Here is a 17,713-nt window from a genome sequence, read left to right on the forward strand (position 1 = left end):
ATAAGACTTGAAGTGTGTGAGTGTTTTTACACTTCCTGAGCAGGTGATAATGCACTAAATGCACTTCCTGTACCCACAGAGCAGGCTGTTAAGGGGGAGGGGGGGTTTCAGGTCCAGACAACTCTTGTGAGCGGCGTTGGGGGTAGTAGTTGGGGGGGTGGGGGACTTCATGCTTGCAGGGACTGGAAAGGCCACCAGAGGGCAGCAGAGGCTTGATCGTCAGTAGACGCTCGGTGGCCTTGGGACTTGGTTTTGAGAATATACATACATACACACGGGGTGGAAAAGCGAGGAAAAGTGCGAAGGTAAATGGGGGTGTGTGTGCAAGTGTATGTGTGTAGGCACGGGTGTGCTCTGTTTATTACTGTTTCACTCTTCATGAGGCATCTCTGTTCGCAGCCGGGGCTTGATTCCCTTGAATGGATGTGATGTAGTTTATCTTTTCATGACTCATGAGCATCTCCCTAGTCTCTTTTTGTCATCATCATGAAATGCTGCAGTGAAAACCTTTGACGTGCATCTTATTACTGTCATAATGCTTCTTGCATGTTATATACACCTGTCAGGGGTGTTTCCTACAGGTAGAGAACCCAGGTGCAGGGGTAGGTGCTCCTCACACCTTCACCCATGCTGCTAGCAGGCGCTCCCTCCTGGTGGGCTGCACCAGCTTACAGGTGCGCTTCTGCCTGCTGTCCCCCTTCGCCCTGCCTGGGACTTCAGCTTTTTCATGAGCTGTAAAACAGAAGGGAACCTCTCCCCCTGCTCCTTTGGGGTGAGCACCACTTGTTTGTGCCCAAGGCCTATGTGGTCCCTCCCAGTGACTGTGGTCAAGCTCATGCAGGTTTGCATCCCTCTGTCCATCACCTTCTACCAGTTCCCCCAGCTGTGGTTTGTCTTTCTACTTGGGGGTACTTTTTCATACAGAAGTTTGTAGTTTTCATGTTGTCACGTTGATCATTTTTTTCCTCTATGCCGAAATTTCTGAGTTATCTTTTCTTTTATCATCAGCCAATTGGTTAAACATGGCCTGATTTTATTTGGATTTGCTATTATTAGTCATCATTTCACATATTTATTAGCCATTTAAAACTGAGTGTGTTGGGGCGCCTGGGTGGCTCGGTTGAGTGTCCAACTTCGGCTCAGGTCATGATGTCACAGCTCGTGAGTTCGAGCCCCGTGTTGGGCCATGTGCTACAGCTGGGAGCCTGGAGCCTGCTTCGGATTCTGTGTCTTCCTCTCTCTCTGCCCCTTACCCACTCACATTCTGTCTCTGTCTCTCTCAAAAATAAACATTTAAAAAAAATTTAAAAAAAACTGAGTGTGTCTGTGAATGTGTGTGAGAGAGAGAGTGTGCGTGTGTGTGTGTGTGTGTGTGTGTGTGTGTGAGAGAGAGAGAGAGAGAAAGAGTGTGTGTGTGTGTGTGTGTGTGTGTCTGTGTGTTGTCAGCTTGGTCCTTGGCCCACTTTCTATCCGGTTTTCCTTTTTTCTTATCTGTTTCTTATCTTCCAGCTGGTTTGCGTATTAAGGCTGTGATCCCATGTCGTTTATACTGCAGATTTTCTCAGCTTGTCATGTCGTTTAACTTGTGTGATGTACAAATGGTTTTTTTTTAACTTTTTTTTTTTTTTTTTTTTTTTTACGTACCTTAGATCTCTTTTTACACTTAATGGCTTTTAGATTTATTGCATGTTCAGGAAGGCCTGCTCCACCCCCAAGATTGTTTTTGAAAAAGAGCCCCTGTATTTTCCTTTAGGCCTTCCACAGGTCAGATTTTCCTTTGTGACCTTGAGGTATTTGCAGTTCATCTGTGATATGGTATGGTGTGGTGTGGTGTGGAATGGAGTGGAGGAGTGTGGTGTGGAATGGTATGGTGTGGAGTAGAGGGTGTGGTGTGGAGGGGTGTGGAGTGGAGGGGTGTGGTCTTAAATGGTGTGTGGCGTGGAGCGGTGTGGAGTGGAATGGAGTGGAGAGATGTGGGTGGTGTGGTATGTGGAGTGGAATGGAGTGGTGTGTGGTATGGAGTGGTAGAGAACAGGCTTCTAGGGTTCCCGTGTCGCTGACCACTCACCCTTGAGCCGGGCTGAAAGCTCCATCCCCGAGTGGAATCCCGGTCCTGCTCTGGCTCCTGGCTCCCACTTTCCTGTATCACTGGCGCAAGTGCCTGGCGTTGGCTTCAGATCTTCTTAGTTTTCTTTCGCATTGATTCCTCTGGGTGGAATGTAGACCTGGTTTGCCAGCCTCTCCACAGTGGTCTGCTGGACCCGTGGTTCAGCCTTGAATGTGCAAGTGCCTGGGAGGCCAGCTCCCTGCACGGAACTTGTGTCCTGTCTGAGGCTGCCATGCGCTTCAGTTGTCTTGGCCCATGACCGAAGGCCAGCATTTTCTGAATCCCAGTCTTTTGTCACATTAGTTCCTGCATATTCTGTTGTTTTCTTTTGTTTGCTCTTTTCCCATTACATTTTTTTTAAAACATTTTTTTTTTTTAACGTTTTATTTATTTTTGAGACAGGGAGAGACAGAGCATGAACGGGGGAGGGTCAGAGAGAGGGAGACACAGAATCTGAAACAGGCTCCAGGCTCTGAGCTGTCAGCACAGAGCCCGATGCAGGGCTCGAACTCACGGACCGCGAGATCATGACCTGAGCCGAAGTCAGCCGCTTAACCGACTGAGCCACCCAGGCGTCCCCCCCATTACATTTTAAAAGTGGTGTCTTCAGTGCCCAGGAAGGGGTCGGTTTCTAGTGATTCTCTCCCTAGCCACTGGTCATGGAGGCTGGGTGTGTGGAGAGGCTGGCCTAGGCCATCACTCAGGGCTGGGGAGGGCGGAAGGCGCAGGCATGGTGGGTGCCACCGGTGCTCAGCCTGGTGGCCCAACCTGTGGGCCCCTCCTCTGTGACCGAGTGCCTGGGCAGTGGCCTGCTCCGCTGGGAAGACACCACCCCAGATATTTTGGTCAGGAAAGAAAGTGCTGTGTTTATTTTCTTCAGAAAAAAAACATTTAGAAGATTTTTTTTTTTTTTTTAAAAAGCTCTTTCGTTTAGAAGGAATCTAGGTATGTTATTGTTTAAGAAAAAAGTGTTTGCAATGTATCAGTCACCCGTTTCGTTCTGAGCATGATTTATGTGAGGAAATGGTTTTTTTTAAAAATTAAGCTGGAGATATATCCCTGTACGATGCTTCTGTGAAAATGCGGCTTTTGTCCGGTGCTGTTAATGCAAGTTGTAACAGTGTGATATGGGAGTCAGTGTTTACATGCTACATTCCTCTGCTGCAGTCAAAATAAGCCCGGAGGGTCTACAGTAGCATTTCTGTATTTTATCAGCTTGGGCTGGGGCTGAGGGGGAGGCCTCTGCTCACACTTGGAGGGGCTGTTTCTGCCAGATTTATTTGCCTTATAAATATTCCCTGTGTTTATTTTAACTTGCTTTTAAAATGGAGCTGAAATTAATATGGACCTGAGGGCTGCCCCCCGGCCCTGTAGTGCCTCCCACAGCCAGGCCGGGCATTTCTGCTTGGTCCCATCGGGAGGCCCAGCCGGTGGTGGAGGGTGCCCAGAGAGCCTGGGCTCCGCCTGCAGCGGGTGCCGTCCCCACTGGCCTCTGGGTGGGCACGTCCGGCCCCACGTCCCTTATGGGTTCTACAGCATGCACAGGGCCTTCCTCCCTTCGTCCCTCCCCATGATGGGGCACAGGCAGCATCTGAGACCTTTCAGGATGTATCGGAGTGGGGCACAGTGGCGAGTAGCCCTTCGTGAGGCCTGTGTCCTATGGTTGCTCCACGTCTTTGCCCCCTCAAGGCTTGAACCCCAGTGGCCATAGAGGTGTTGTAGGCTCACAGACATTTGAGGAGTGCCCCTATCCTCCTTTGCTCGAATCCAGGTCTGGGGAACCTAAGGCTGGATAGATGATAGAGAGGGGATGATGAAGCCCAAGCCCAGTTGGTGGAAAGAATTAAACACCCTTCACTACACAGCTGGATTACCCCAAAGGTAACAGATCATGTGTAGAAAACTCTAGCATATGCAGTGTGAGCTCCCAAGTCCATGAGCAGGACCCTGTGAGGCCAGGGGGGAGATGCATCCCGGCTGCCCAGACCCTCAGAACCACACCCCCACCTGAGGCATCCACTCAGCCTAGGCTACCCGAATGCCAGCTTTGTGTCTGGCTTGTTTGGCTTTTCCATTGTTCTTTTTTCTTCATTTTTCTGGGTAAATCCAGGGCAGGTTGAGGAGGAACAGGAAGTGAGGAGGATTCTGGGAGAAGAACAGGGTCCCCTAGGCAGGTAGTAGGAGCCCCTTCGGAAGGAATGCTCAGGGGGATGATGGCCACTTCAAGAAACTATCCACCACCAGTGGAGGAAATGGGGGTGCAGGGTGTGCGCTGCCCTGCATGGGGAAGCTTGGAGAAGGCATGCAACTCTCCCTGCCCCAGCTGTCCAGCCTGTCTGGCAGGTGGAGGGAGGGTGGAAGGGAGAAAGGGAGGCCGACTCACCACAATGCTTTCAAGGAGGCAGGCACTGGGGTATCTGGATCCTTGTGCACCCAGGCAGCTTGGCTCCGCCTTTGATCACACAGCCGGGTGACCTTGGTTCACTCACCTGGAGGGTCACCCCCTCTTTCAGGCCTTCTGGACCCGGGCATCCTGGCTGGGACTTGGGTCCAGCTGCCCAGCCTGCCTGGGCCAGGATCCTCAGGTCTGTGCACGCTGTGACTATTCAGGCAGTCTAAAGGTGAGGAATTGAGGTCACTCTGCTCCAGACCCCCTTGGCTCCCTGGCCCAGCTGGTCAGCACTCACACCTAGGGTTCACGCCATGTCTGCAAGGCCAGCTCTGTGCATAGGTGGGCTCTGAGCGGGGAGCTTTGGGGTGACTTAAGTACTGTCACCTTTCTCTGACGTAAGAGGACTTGAATGAGACTGGAGTCACCTAGGGGCGGCTCTTCTCCCACGTTGGCCTGACACACAACTGAGTTGCTGTTTCCAGGTCACAGCCTGGACCCGGCTGTTCCCACTCGCCAGCCCAGGACTGTCCGCTCTCCCACAGCTGCACAGCCTGGCCCTCTCTGTCCTCGGACCCTACTGCTCTGTGAGGCAGAGTGTTTTTGTAACTCAAGCTGATTTAACACTGCCTGTCAGAGTTGGTCCTAAGAGTTTTTTTTGTGTGTGTGTGTGACCCTTATTTTAAGTCTGGAATCTGACTAGGTTTTGTGATCATTTTTCTCTCTCCCTGAGCGCAAAAGGGAAGAATATAAAATTTATCTTGTGAAGAACCACAGCCGTTTGGTTAGGAAAACTCACTCCTGCGAATTTTCTCATTTCCTGCTTAACCTCCACGTTCATTTGGTGTGACAGCCTTGTGTCCAGCAAAAGGGAGACCAGCTATCTGCCTGACACTTGGCTACCAGCCTGTAAAGCCCCACTGACCATCTCCCTGGCATGTCTAAGACATGCCGGGCTTAGGGGCTGAGGAAGACAACTCCTCCAGGTGGCATCTGTTATGAGGCCAGAACACAGAGGCTCTGGCTAGGCGGAGGGGGGCCCAGTGTCAGGCCCTGAGGGGTGGGATGGGTCTGGCAGATCCCAGGCAAGCCCGGAGCCAGCCCCCACTGGGGAGGGGGCCTTGGGGCCCCCCACCCTCCTTGCTGCCTCCCCGGGGCACCTGAGCTCACAGCTCGTTTGGCATTTCCTGCACTGGTGGGGCCGCCAAGGAGCCAGGTGCCTGCCGTGAGGGCCTCACTTTGTGTGGGTGTTCCCTTTGGGGAGCGGATCAGGGGCCTTCAAACTCGAGAGGCAGGTGGAGGGCTCTTTAAGCTGGGGCTTCATGGGTCTGAATTAAGGCTTTTGTTTCTGCTTCCTCCCCCATTCAGATTTTGAACAAGAAAGCCTGCCCTGTGATTAGGCTAATCCCACAGTAGTTATACCTTCGCATGAAATGTTTGCACACCGAAGGGCACAGAGAGCAGAGCTGCCCAGAACACACGTAAAATTGAATCAGGGGCTCCCAGGATGCAGGGTAGTGATTTCCCATGTGGACTGATACCCTTGTGTCTGGGTCTCTTACTGTAGTGACAAGGTGAGTGTTTCCAGGCCTCAGAGGCTCACTCGGGCCCTTCCCCCAGATCCAACAAGCTGGTCCTATCTTCTTCTGGCAGCACCCCTGTCCTCCTGTGGCTGGCCAGGGCCAGCAGTGGTCATCGTGCCTTGGCAGCTGACCTCATGGTTCCCAGGCCCCCTTCCTGGCCAAGAGTCCCTTAGCAGCCAGTGGAACTTGTCTACAGTTTCAAAGCTACCAATAAAAACAAAACAGTGCCCCTGTCTTCTGGCAGCCCCCCACCCCTCGTGATCTGGAGGCTCCGGTGTCTGTCTGTTTTTGCTTTGGCATTTTCCTACTTTAGCTCATTTGAAGAGAGTTCTTGGATCCTGTTTTCTGCAAAGAATAATGATTATTTGATAAATTGGGCACAGGGATGGAGTGAAAACCAATACTCACAAAGACAAGAAGAGACCCAAAATTACCTTCAAGAAAGCAGGATGCTTGCTTGTTTATGAGATTTCAGCTATACACATGCAGTTAAGGACACCCACTTAGGAATGGCTGAGCTGGTGCCTGCTGTCTCCCAGATGTGTCTTCCATCGGCAATTCAAATCTGGTGGCCTGAGGGGTGGGCACCGTGACTTTGAGGTGAGAGTAGGAGACCCAGAGCATTGAGGTGGCTCCATGGGAGGAGCTGGCTGCTCAGCACCTACATGACTGCCCACCCTACCTCCCCATCCAGCTCCCCATCCACATAGTGCAGGGGGTTGGGGAGTTACCCGGAGGCTGCAGAAACAAAACAGTTTTTTGCCAGAATCAGGAGACTACACTGCCGTGTCCTTGGCAATGTGATAAGAGGGCCTGGGGTTGTCGTGTATGCTGCACCCAGCAGCCAGCTGTCTCCCGCTGGAGGGTCCACTTTACAGAGGCAAGAAGGCTCCAAGACAGGCAGGGACAGCCCCGCTGTCCAATGGAGGGCCTCCCCTAGTGCCTGCATGGCCTGCCTGGCTGGGAGGCGGTTGGCCTGCGCCATCACCACCACCAGAAGCAGGGAGCAAAGGGCACTGCATGTTTGGCATTGATGCTTTTACCCAACTTCATTCTTGCATTTAAGGCAGGATGTTCAAAGCAGTTAAATTCTGCTTGTATTTTAAGTAACTTGTAATTTCCTATCTTAAAGAAAGGCTTATACCTTTCACTGCATATATCAAGCACAAAAGAAGTTAGGTTACATAATTTTGAAAATGTACCTATACAGAGACATGCATATTACACATATACGTGGCTATGTACACACGTGGATACACGTGCACTCCAACATGTCTATTTCTTAAACATTGGCAGGCTCGGATGGAGCTCTGAATGCATCTCCGTGCTTCTGGCCAGCCGCGGGGCCATGTCCCTCTCAACTTTTTCACATACGGAGCTCTGTTCACTCACTTCAAATATGAATCCAGCACAGTTCTATCCCCAGCTCCTGAGAGGAAGCCGTGTGCCGATTGTTCCCCGCAGGGCACCTTCAGCAATATTCCATGGGATACGCTGCTTTTTGAAATGGAATTATATCATTAGTACTTGCTGGGATTAGTGCTGACATTGGGCTTATCCATCCTTACATCACCTCCTCTTGTTCAAAGGCTGAAGGGGTGATCTGACAAGCCCACCCACATGTTACCACCCGGGCTGGGAATATTCATTCTGTGTTAGGTTCTGTGCACATGTGTGGATGTGTGCTTGTGTGCATGTGTGTTCATGCATGCAGAGTGGAGCTGAATAACAGGAGAGGATTTATTCTACTAGGGCAAATATTTTATTTTATTTTTTATTTTTTAATAATTTTTTTAAGCTTATTATGAGAGAGAGACTGAGAGAGTGTGAGCTGGGAGTCGGGGGCGGGGGGGCAGAGAGAGAGAGAGAGAAAATTCCAAGCAGGCTCTGCAACATCAGTGCAGAGCCCAACATGGGGCTCGAAACCGTGAAACTGCATGATCATGACCTGAGCCAAAATCAAGTATCAGACATTCAACCAACTAAGCCACCTAGATGCTCCTATTAGGGCAAATATTTTAAGTGACTCTGCTCAGTGCCTGTGTCCCCCTCTGCCTTCAGGTGCCCTCATCCTTGCTCAGGGGAGCTGGCTCTCCTGGCCCTGGCCTGTGTGTGGTGGCACTGGGCAGGCACGTGTGGACCTTTCCAGCCTGGCCTTCCATGGTCCAAGAATGTTCTGACTATAACTGATGCTTTCCCAGAACCTTCCCCACTGTCTGGTGTCCTCCCTGTCCTGCAAAGCATCTCCATTTCCATCCTGGCCACAGGAGGTCCAGAGGGACCCCATGGCAGAACTTACATTAGGACAGAAGGAAAACCATTCCACTTCTAATGAGATTTTTCTTACCATGTCCACAGACTCTGTGTTGATCCCACTCCCAGGACCTTGCACAGGATGTGCTGTTTTGTCACTGACCACTCACATCCTTCACCACCAGGCAATTTCCCGATTTAGTGACATAGTGTTTGTCCTTTATTTCACAGTCGGAGCCTCTGGGAAGTGGGTTTTGTACCTTGGGACAACCTGTTTGAACAGTTAGCCTCAGCTGACTCATCAGCAGTGACACATCAGCTGACCAGGCCCCTTGCACGAAAGCTGAGGGCCCCATCCCCACTGCGGGCGCCCCACTTAGACAGCTGCTCATGTGTCATGGTGGGCCATGTGCGGGACTCACCATTCTTTCTCTGTGTGTCCGTTCCTCTAACAGGTTGGTGGTCGGAGCCAGCTGTATCCTTTGCTGGTGTGCAGGTGACAGCCGGCTATGCTCACACTCCCTACGGCCCCTCCTGCACTGCTCTCCCTTCTGCCAAGGCCTACACTCTGCCGCCTGGATCCCAGCTCTTATAGGGCCACTCAGGACAGATGACCTGTACTCAGGGGACAATTTGAGCCTGACCTTTGAGGCTAGGGCTTCCTGGAGACATTTCCTGAGCCACACACTGAGATGGCTGAGCCAGTCGGGGCAGCTGGACACAGCCGTGAGGCAGGTGGTGCTCCCTTGAGAGAAGCCCCAGCCAGGCCCGTTCCTTCAGAGGGAGCAGTAAAACCAGAGAGGGTCAAGAGAGGAGCCATGGGAGGATCTGAGGTCAGGAGAGGGGCTATCTGATGGAAGATGAAAGCTGGGGCTGCTAGCTGGGAATACGGGTCGAAAGCAGCTGTTTCATGTCTTTCATGTAGGAAACTCTTCCTTGCTGTCGCTACTCAGACCCCTTGGAGGGGGAGCCTGTCCCGAAAGGCTGAGATTAAACTCCAGGGAGCCTGCACAAATGCCCCATGGAGGCAGAAGCTGCCAGGGCACTGGGTGCTGGAGGGTGCCCACAGTGCTGTCACTGCACCTCCAGAGGCCACACCTCACCTTGGGTGTGCATTTGTGGGATGGGGGTATGGGAGGGGGTCTTTGTGTCTCCTTCAGGCTGACTGGGGATTGGTGGGGGAGTGGGTGGCTGGCCATGGCACTGGGGTCTCTCCACTTGGCTCCTGATGTCATGATCCATTAGCATTCCTCAGCCTCTGGCAGATGTGGCCCTAGAGTGTGCTGGCTTCCTCACTGGGCTCGGACTGGATACCACTGTCATGATGAGAAGCATCCCCCTCCGGGGCTTTGACCAGGTATGGCTCTGTGTGCCCCCACTCCCACCTTGTGCTCTCCCCAGGGGACTGCATATCCTCGGCCAGCTGCCCCGGCCCAGACAGGTGCAGGTATGGGCTGGGAATGAGGTCTCAGTCTTTAGAAATTGGCCCTTGAGTTGAATAAGGAGATTGTCCCTGAAATATAAAACACCCACCCAAGTGTGGAAAGGAACATGGAACAGGCACATGGAACATGTTGCAGCCTCCCACTGGACCTAAGGGCACCCCGGGCCAGCCTCACAGACTGCGAGGTTGAGTCACCCCTTCCCATCTCTCCATTAATGAGAAGGCGAGTGTTGGCTGTAGCACTGTCCTCTGTCTCCCTTGCCAAGCCCTTCTGGTGTCCAAGTGCGGTGCTGCCTCCTCAAGGTCAATACTAGGTGGGGAAGCAGTTGCTAGACTGGTGAGGCCCTGGGTGACCACCTCAGGAGATGAAAGCCCCTGGCAGCATTCCCAGTCACCCACCATAGACTAAAAAAATGTAACTCATGAATCAGGATGAGCGTTTGGTGGTTTTCCTGGCCAGTGGTCCACCCCGAGCACTTGGAGCATCCACACAGTCTTTCAGGGCCTACCAGTTTGATGTCCTGTCCACTGTGCAGGGCCAACACCGCACGCAGTCTTCCTGTCAGTCGGCCACTCCTGAGCTTCCAGGCAGGAGCTCAGAGAGCCACCCTGTGGGGACTAAACAGTGCAGGTTGTCCTGATACAGATCTGGGGCATAGACACCCTTGCTAATGGCGAGACACAGGTACCAGCACTGACTACAGATGCATCCGTGTTAGGAGCACATGGTTTGGTGTGTGTGTGTGTGTGTGTGTGTGTGTGTGTGTGTGTGTGTGTATGTGTTTAACTAAAAACTCTTCAAGGGAAAGTCATCCATTAAAACCCACGTCTGGGGCTGTCACTGCTAAGATGTCATATGTCCTACCCCCATGTCCCTGAGAAGAAGACAGACCCCTGTCCATCTGCACTCTGGGCTCTCGGGGCTGGCAAGGTCTCACAGAGGGAAGCAGTGAGCCTGCCATGTCCAGTCTCCAGCCCCACCCCCCCCCCCCCCCCAGCAGACACAGAGACCTGTCCCTCTGTCCTGTGCCAGCCACTCCATTTTACTTCACTCAGTGCCTCTGCACTGAGCACCTGCAACAGGGCTGCAGCATCCAGGGAAGGTCTCTGTGCCTTGGGCTATGGGTAGAGTGTGCCGGGCAGCAAACAGGAGTCACAGGAGGCCGCACTGCAGGATGCAGATGCGGACAAGGGGCATGTAGGGATGAGGACCACTCAAAGGACTGGCCTTAGCACTGAGCCTGGGCAGAAGTTGGAGAATGATGAGAAGGGATGCCCTGGGACACAGTGGTGAGGCCAGGTGACCCAGGCCCTGCTCTGCCTCAGAGAAGGATGTGAAGGCCTGGTAGCAGGCCTAGGGCCAGTGGTCTTGCCATGTGGCTCAATTTGACTCAGTAGTTCTCCCTCAGACTGTGACAGAGACTTTAGGCTTGTCAGGCATCCAGAGGGATCAACAGCCTACACTCCTTGTGACTGGTGTGACAATCCTGAACAGGCAGGCCTCTTCATCGTGTGTGTCTCTAAATGAACAGACACCAGAGGATTTAAACAGTGGCTTTTATTTTTCCTAAAAGAAAAAGCTGTGTCTGACTGGAGCTCTGGCCTGCACAAGCCCCCACAGTGGCACCAGGAACCAGGCCCCCATCTGCAGCCAGTTGGTGCAGAGCCTTCTGGGCTGGGAGGAGGGAGCCCTCTCTGCAGACACCCCAGCCAGCCCCATGGCCCCACCATACCTGCTACCTTGTACCTCTTAGTGGGGAGTAGAGGTACCCACCTAGTGTCCCAGTTCCCCCAATGGTAGAGGAGGTGACAGCATTTGGCAGGGGCAGAGGGGTGGCGAGTCTAGAGCCAAAGTGCGATCTGGTTTAGGCAGGCCAGAGCCCCCAGGAGAAGGGGGTGCTTCTCTGTCATTGCTTTTAGTAAAGACTTAGCATCTAGAAAGGAGTCTAAAGGTCAAGTGCATCCTAACCAAAGGGCCTCAGGCCCTTGGATTTGGAACCAGGGAGCATCAGATGCGCTCCCGGCTCAGCCCTCAGTTCCTCAGTTCCTCTGTGTGAGGAGGGGCACTGGACCTTCTCCTTTGGAGGAACCTTTATTGGGCTCTTCTAGGGCCTTTTCAAGCAGGCAGGAGACCAAGTCCTTTCTTCCTACAGTCCTCAGTAGCGGACATTCTCACTGCTACCTGGTCCTCACAGCATGTCTTCTTGTGCTTTGCAGCAAATGTCTTCCTTGGTCACAGAGTACATGGCCTCTCAAGGCACCAGGTTCCTGAAGCACTGTACCCCATCAAGAGTGCAGAAACTTCCAGACGGCCAACTCCAGGTCACCTGGGAGGACCTCACCTCTGGCAGGGAGAACATGGGCACCTTCAGCACTGTCCTGTGGGCCATAGGTAAGGGTGCACTGAGCCGCATGTGCACATACACAAGTGAGCCGTACATGGAGACCAGCAGCACCACCTCCCCTTCCTGCTGCCTCCAGGGCTCCCCTCGTTCTGCTGGCTCTCAGGTGGGCCAGTCATTGCAGTCCACCTCTTAGGCCATGATAGTAGCCCGTGGGATTGCTTGCATTACCTCCCTGTGGGTTGCTTTGAGCTCCTCAGGAGTAGGGGTCTTACTGGCCTTTGTGGATGTCATACTTTGCAGATTTCCAAAGATGGCATCAGTGATAGGGCAGAGGCCTTGGGCCTTTCTCCGCCTTGCATGGGCTGGCTGCCACCTCACCCACAAGTGGTTGTATTCTCATTCTCCTATTCTCTGAGAGGTGTGGGTCCAGCTTTTTGTGGGGGTAAAGGCTGAGCAAGCATGGCTGGGCAAAATTAGACCATTGGTGACATGGCCAGACATACTCCTTCCCAGGCTGAATCCTCTTGCATCCCAAAGCCACCCCTGAGGGGCAGGATGGAGAGTGGGGATGCAGCGGGGTTGATACGGGCCCAGGGCCTGGGCCTGGGCTAGTCTGAGGGAGGGACGTGCACTTTGAGGAAAGGCACCCTGGCCGGGAGCCAGGCGGGAAGAACAGAGAGCTCAGCCATGGTTCCCACCATGAGCCTGCTTGTGACTGGGGCACGGTGGTGCTGTGAGTGGGCTGTGGTCGCTGAGGGCTGACAGGTTCTCGTTAGTGAGGGCGTGTGGCACTGGGTGCAGTACACCTGCTTGGACATCGTGCCCACCTGATACCTGTCTTCTAGGGTTGGAATCTCGTTTTCCTAAGCCTTCTGTCAACTTGCATGTGAAAAAAACAAATGAGGTCTTCCTTTCTCGAGGTCTTTAGTTCTCAGGGTCTCTCTGCACTGGGCCTGGTCAGCTCTCCCTCCGCTATGAGCTCAGAATCTGAGTAGCTATCTGTCTCATCATCTGCTTCCATGTCAGTTAATCGAATGTTTACTGAGGACTCCGAGGGGCTGTCCCATCAGCATTTGTCAAGACGTGGTCGGCCTGGTTCCCACATCCCCTGCAGTGAGCCGCCGGGAGGAACAGGGCTGCACCACACAGTGATGTACATCTGAGAAGCCTCTCTGGTTTTCTGAGTTCTCAGAACACTTGGAATCAGACAGTGAGATAAACTCTGGAGGAGTCAGAACCCTTTGCTTGTGTGTGGTCAACACGAGCAGATTTAAGGAGCAAGAAAATGCCTTGTAGTAAATTTAGTGCCTCTTGTCCAAAATTTAGCAAATGGCCACAGGAAATATTCTTGTTCAAATCATAAAACTAAATTTACTTTTATTAAGTAAAACCCACTTAGGTTTATTTTGTTGAACACTGTGAAAGGTTATATAACTATTCAGATCCAGAAGTGTAAATTGATATTTATCTTTTTTTTAAGTTTATTTACTTATTTTGAGAGAGAGAGAAAGAGAATCCCATGCAGGCTCTGTGCTGTCAGCATGGAGCCTGATGCAGGGCTCAATCTCCTAGAACTGTGAGATCATGACCTGAGCAAATACCAAGAGTTGGGCGCTTAACCAACTGAGCCACCCAGGCGCCCCTAAATTGACATTTATCTTAAACTCCATTCTAAAAGGTGAGGTGGCAAGTTTTTCCCCTGATAATGCTTTGGGCCTCCCCCGCCCCCCCCCCCCAAAATATGTCCCTTCTCTCACCTTTGGACAGAGGCAAAGGCCTGTGCCCATATGCCATCAGCAAAGCCCACACTGACGGCAGCAGCTCAGAGGGCAAGGGGCCATGCCCTCAGAAGGCTGCGAGTTCCTCCAAGCTTGGAGGGTCCCTGGTGGGCAACAAGCAGGGCCCCTGGCACGCAAACCTACTCTCCCCCGCCAGGAGTCCATTTTATTTTTTGTATTTTCAAAAAGAGCATCCCCCAGACAGTCTGCCCAACGTGATTGATGCTGGGGGTGGAAGCTTTTCACAGTCCTTGGCCTTTGACCTTGCTTCCCGAAGCGGCGCTGTGGTGGCGGCGGTTTCTGGCACGCCTTCTGGGGCTGTACGGGCATGTGCTGACTTTGCTGCTCACTCCCGAGCCAGGTTTTGTAAACAATCAGGAGCCACTTCCCAGTTTAACAACTGGGAATGTTTTCTGCTGGTTTACCCCATAAGCCTTTATCCAAGCATTATTTCTGCTTACAATAAAAGATGATCCAATCCAGGACGTTAAAATAAAACACCCTGGGGGCTGAAGGGCTGGTACCACAAATGGCTCCTGGACCATAGTTCTGCCTCAGCAGCGAGCCCTGTGTGCACACAACCTGGGTAAAAGCAGGACAGAAGGATGCCCCTCGTGCCCTGTGGACACACTGAGGGCTGGGACGAGCTTCTGTCGCGTTGAGCTGCCCTTGTGCCTGGTGTCTTGGTCACGGCCGGTGAGGACAGCATCCATAGGGATGGAGAAGTGGGCCCTGCAGTCTACAAGCCAAAGAGGACTCCAAGCCTCTTCCTCGGCCCAGCCTTGATCTCCACGTGGTGGATTAAATACATTAGCAGTTAAAGCAGTTAATTGCTGTGCAGGGGGCCAGCTCATTGTTTGTCTCTGAATCACCCACCCACACCAGGTGTCTCAGATAATAGACTGGGAACTCGCAGCAAGGAGGATTTCCTGTCTGCAGATGTGCCGATTACGGTGCTGAGTGAAGACAGTCAGCCTGCGCTGCGCCGCGGGCTCGAATTCACCCTGTGCAGTTAACCAGTTGTGGCCTGAATCCTCAGCTGTCTGGGGGAGCAGGAGCAGGACAGGGCATCCGAGTGGACACCTGGGTGTGTAAACACCTCTGAGCTGGAGCTCATCCTTAGCTTAGCTTAGACTTTGCTTCAGAGGATGGGCAAAGGGCCTCTGGAGTGAAGCCTTAGGAGAACCAGCAGTTAAAGCTGTCGCGTACCCCTCAGCACCTCAGAAGGCTTTCTATCCTTCCCTTGAGGGAAAGGTAGAGACTCTGGCGCATCCTTTCCTGAACCACAGGAGTCCTGCGCATGATCAGAAAGCCCAGACAGCTGGTGTTCCCACTGTCCGGAGTGCCAGGAAGGGCTGTCCTGGCCCTGCCTCAGGAGCCCAGTTGATCTGTTAGGAATCAGCCATTTCTTCTTCTTCGGACTTTGTCTTAGCAGGAGAGCTGGTGTCGTCCACCTGTGTGTAAAGCCTAAGGATGACTTCTGAGCCTCTAAAATGGCATAAAGGGAGCCAGCAGGCACTGCAGGCCTGGCTTTCCCACTTCTAATCCAACCACCATACTGAGGACCCCGCTTCCTATACAGTCCACCTGAACAGAATGTGCACATAGACCACGGCCAGGGAGGTGGTGGCGTCCGTGGAGACAACACTGGGGGCCTGTAGTGTCCAGGGAGTGGAATGCATTTGCCCAGGAGGGGCTGCAGCCTGGGGCTCCCCTCTCTATCCTGGGAACTGCTTGCTCTGGTTTACATGAGGCCATTTGCTTAGTTAGTCACGTTCAACCTCAGCCGATGGCTCTCTCGTGCCACAGACATGCCCCATTCAAGTCCTATGGGCTATCCGCCCCACCCCCACCCCCTAGGGCTGAGGGGCAGCACTGGGAGCTGGAGGCAAAACAGAAGCAAGCGCCCCCACCCCTCTCCCGCAGACTCTAGGAATTCATGGGTGGGAGTGCTCTGAGTCCAGCAAGATGGATGGGACAGTCCAGGCCCCAGTGCCTCCTGAAAGCTGTGAGTGGGGCCCAGGCTCTCCATGGCTGGCACTTGGATGTTGGAGAGGGGCTGGCAGGCTGAACACAGGTGCAACCTTGTTGAGAGAAGCCCAATCCAAGGCCAGCAGGCCTGTTCTTTGGGGGTGGCCTGCATCCTGCTGTGGCTGTAGGAAACTGCATGTGGCCATGTTCTTCCCAGTGGGTACTCCGTAGTGGCCTGTCTGTGATGGGCCTAACTACCTGTGATGAGCCCACACTTCTCTGCTCTCAAGGCCTTAAGGGAAGCATTGCTCTGCTTGTGAGCCTCTGATATTCTAACACCTTTTTATTTTAGTGTAAACGTCAAGTTTAATTAGCAACATGAAGAGAGAACCCAATCTGCTTGTGTATGTGGTTTGTTTTCTTGGAGGAGAAGACAGTCACGGAGCTCTTCCTGGGCCTGAGGCCACAGGCTTCCCCACCACACTATGTGGCCCCAGACGGTGCACCATATGGTCAGTGACTGTCATTTATCTCCGCTCTGGCTCACAGACTGTCCCCCTGCCCTCTGTGTGGGATGCCCTGCACAGCCAGGGGCCAAGAGCTATGCCAGGCTTGCGAGCTGGCTCCTCCGTGTATCCAGGGTCACCCCAACTTCCACAGCCATCAGATCCAGGCTGGCCTACCTTCATGCTCATGGTCATCCAGCAGAGTCTTTTTACCAAGTCAAATTCAATATTTATGGTTAGAACTTGGTGGAAACCAATTTCTTTAAAAAAAGAAAAAGGAAAAGAAAGCCCTGGTGAAAATGTTTCTAAACATAAGTGAACATCGTTTATATGCATTAATGTGCACTATCTAAATCTAAGTCCTACTGGGAACAACCAGCAGGAAGGTTATATTGACATTTGTAATTGTTACAGCAATAGTTACCACCTGCCAGGGAACATGTTCCTTCCTGGGGGTTCCAGTGGACCAGGCTGCAGCTGAACCTGAGCTGGACGCTCCACCAAGTTCTAGGGCTGACTGGTTTAGGGGCCCATGTGAGCTTATTTTATATGCTGTCAGTGCTGCATGCAAGCTTGAAAAGGAAAAACCCACATGTAGGGGCGTTGGTGACAGGTGTCATCAGGATGGCCAGGGGGGAGTGGCAGGTGCTCAGTGGTCATAGTGAGCCACTAGCCTCAAGTCATGATGAGGTCCTCAGGTCATACAAAGGCTCACTAATTTCATTTAGCAAACACTGAGCCCTGCCTGGGCCCCAGACCAGCAGGATCGATGCTCTGCCCTGCCCTTGGGGCGCTTTAGGTTGTGGCTAGGGTTCTGGGGCTCATGTAAAAAGGGCTATTCCAGAAAATAAAAGGAGCTCTTTGCCATCATTATCCTTTTCCCTAAAATCTCAAAGATGACAAGAGACATAATAAATTTTTAAAAGGTAGGTTTCAAGGGATCTGACTAGAGGTGCCAAAGGTGTGAGTTCCGCATTCTGTGTCTGGTCCAGGGTGCTGTGCAGGCCCAGCCCATGGGGGTGGCTGGCTGTGGGGGCCACGTATGTACCCCCCAGGAGGGTTGGTTCTCCATGAGCCCTTGTGAAGCCGCTGGTCCCCCATCCTCTTGGCACTGAGCTTCAGGCTGCTTCCTTTACACGCTGGCTGCGCCTGTCTGATCAGAGCCCCTCATTCGCGCTGTCATACTCCTGCTGCCACTTAAATCTTACCTCATTACACGGATTGCCCTTCACTCGTCAGAACGTGTGCTCCAGGCAGGCGTGAAATTGGAGGGAATGCCCGTTTTCCCATAACGGGGTGAAAGACACGCATGAAACTGCATGTGTCCAGTTGTCTGC

At 52.7% G+C, this 17,713-nt stretch overlaps 1 protein-coding gene across 7 annotated transcripts in view; it reads left to right on the forward strand.

Moving 5' to 3' along the window:
* Nucleotides 1-17,713, forward strand: part of TXNRD2 (thioredoxin reductase 2) — a 51,659-nt gene that overhangs the window by 20,478 nt on the left and 13,468 nt on the right. For all 7 annotated transcript variants that reach the window (XM_042911286.1, XM_042911291.1, XM_042911287.1 and 4 more), the window contains 3 exons: nt 8,788-8,807; nt 9,598-9,689; nt 11,994-12,168. In XM_042911286.1, coding sequence (XP_042767220.1) covers nt 8,788-8,807; nt 9,598-9,689; nt 11,994-12,168 — 287 coding nt within the window. The remainder of the gene's footprint in view (nt 1-8,787; nt 8,808-9,597; nt 9,690-11,993; nt 12,169-17,713) is intronic.

The sequence above is a fragment of the Panthera leo genome, chromosome D3, assembly GCF_018350215.1.
Source record: "Panthera leo isolate Ple1 chromosome D3, P.leo_Ple1_pat1.1, whole genome shotgun sequence".
Classification (NCBI taxonomy): Eukaryota; Metazoa; Chordata; class Mammalia; order Carnivora; family Felidae; genus Panthera; species Panthera leo.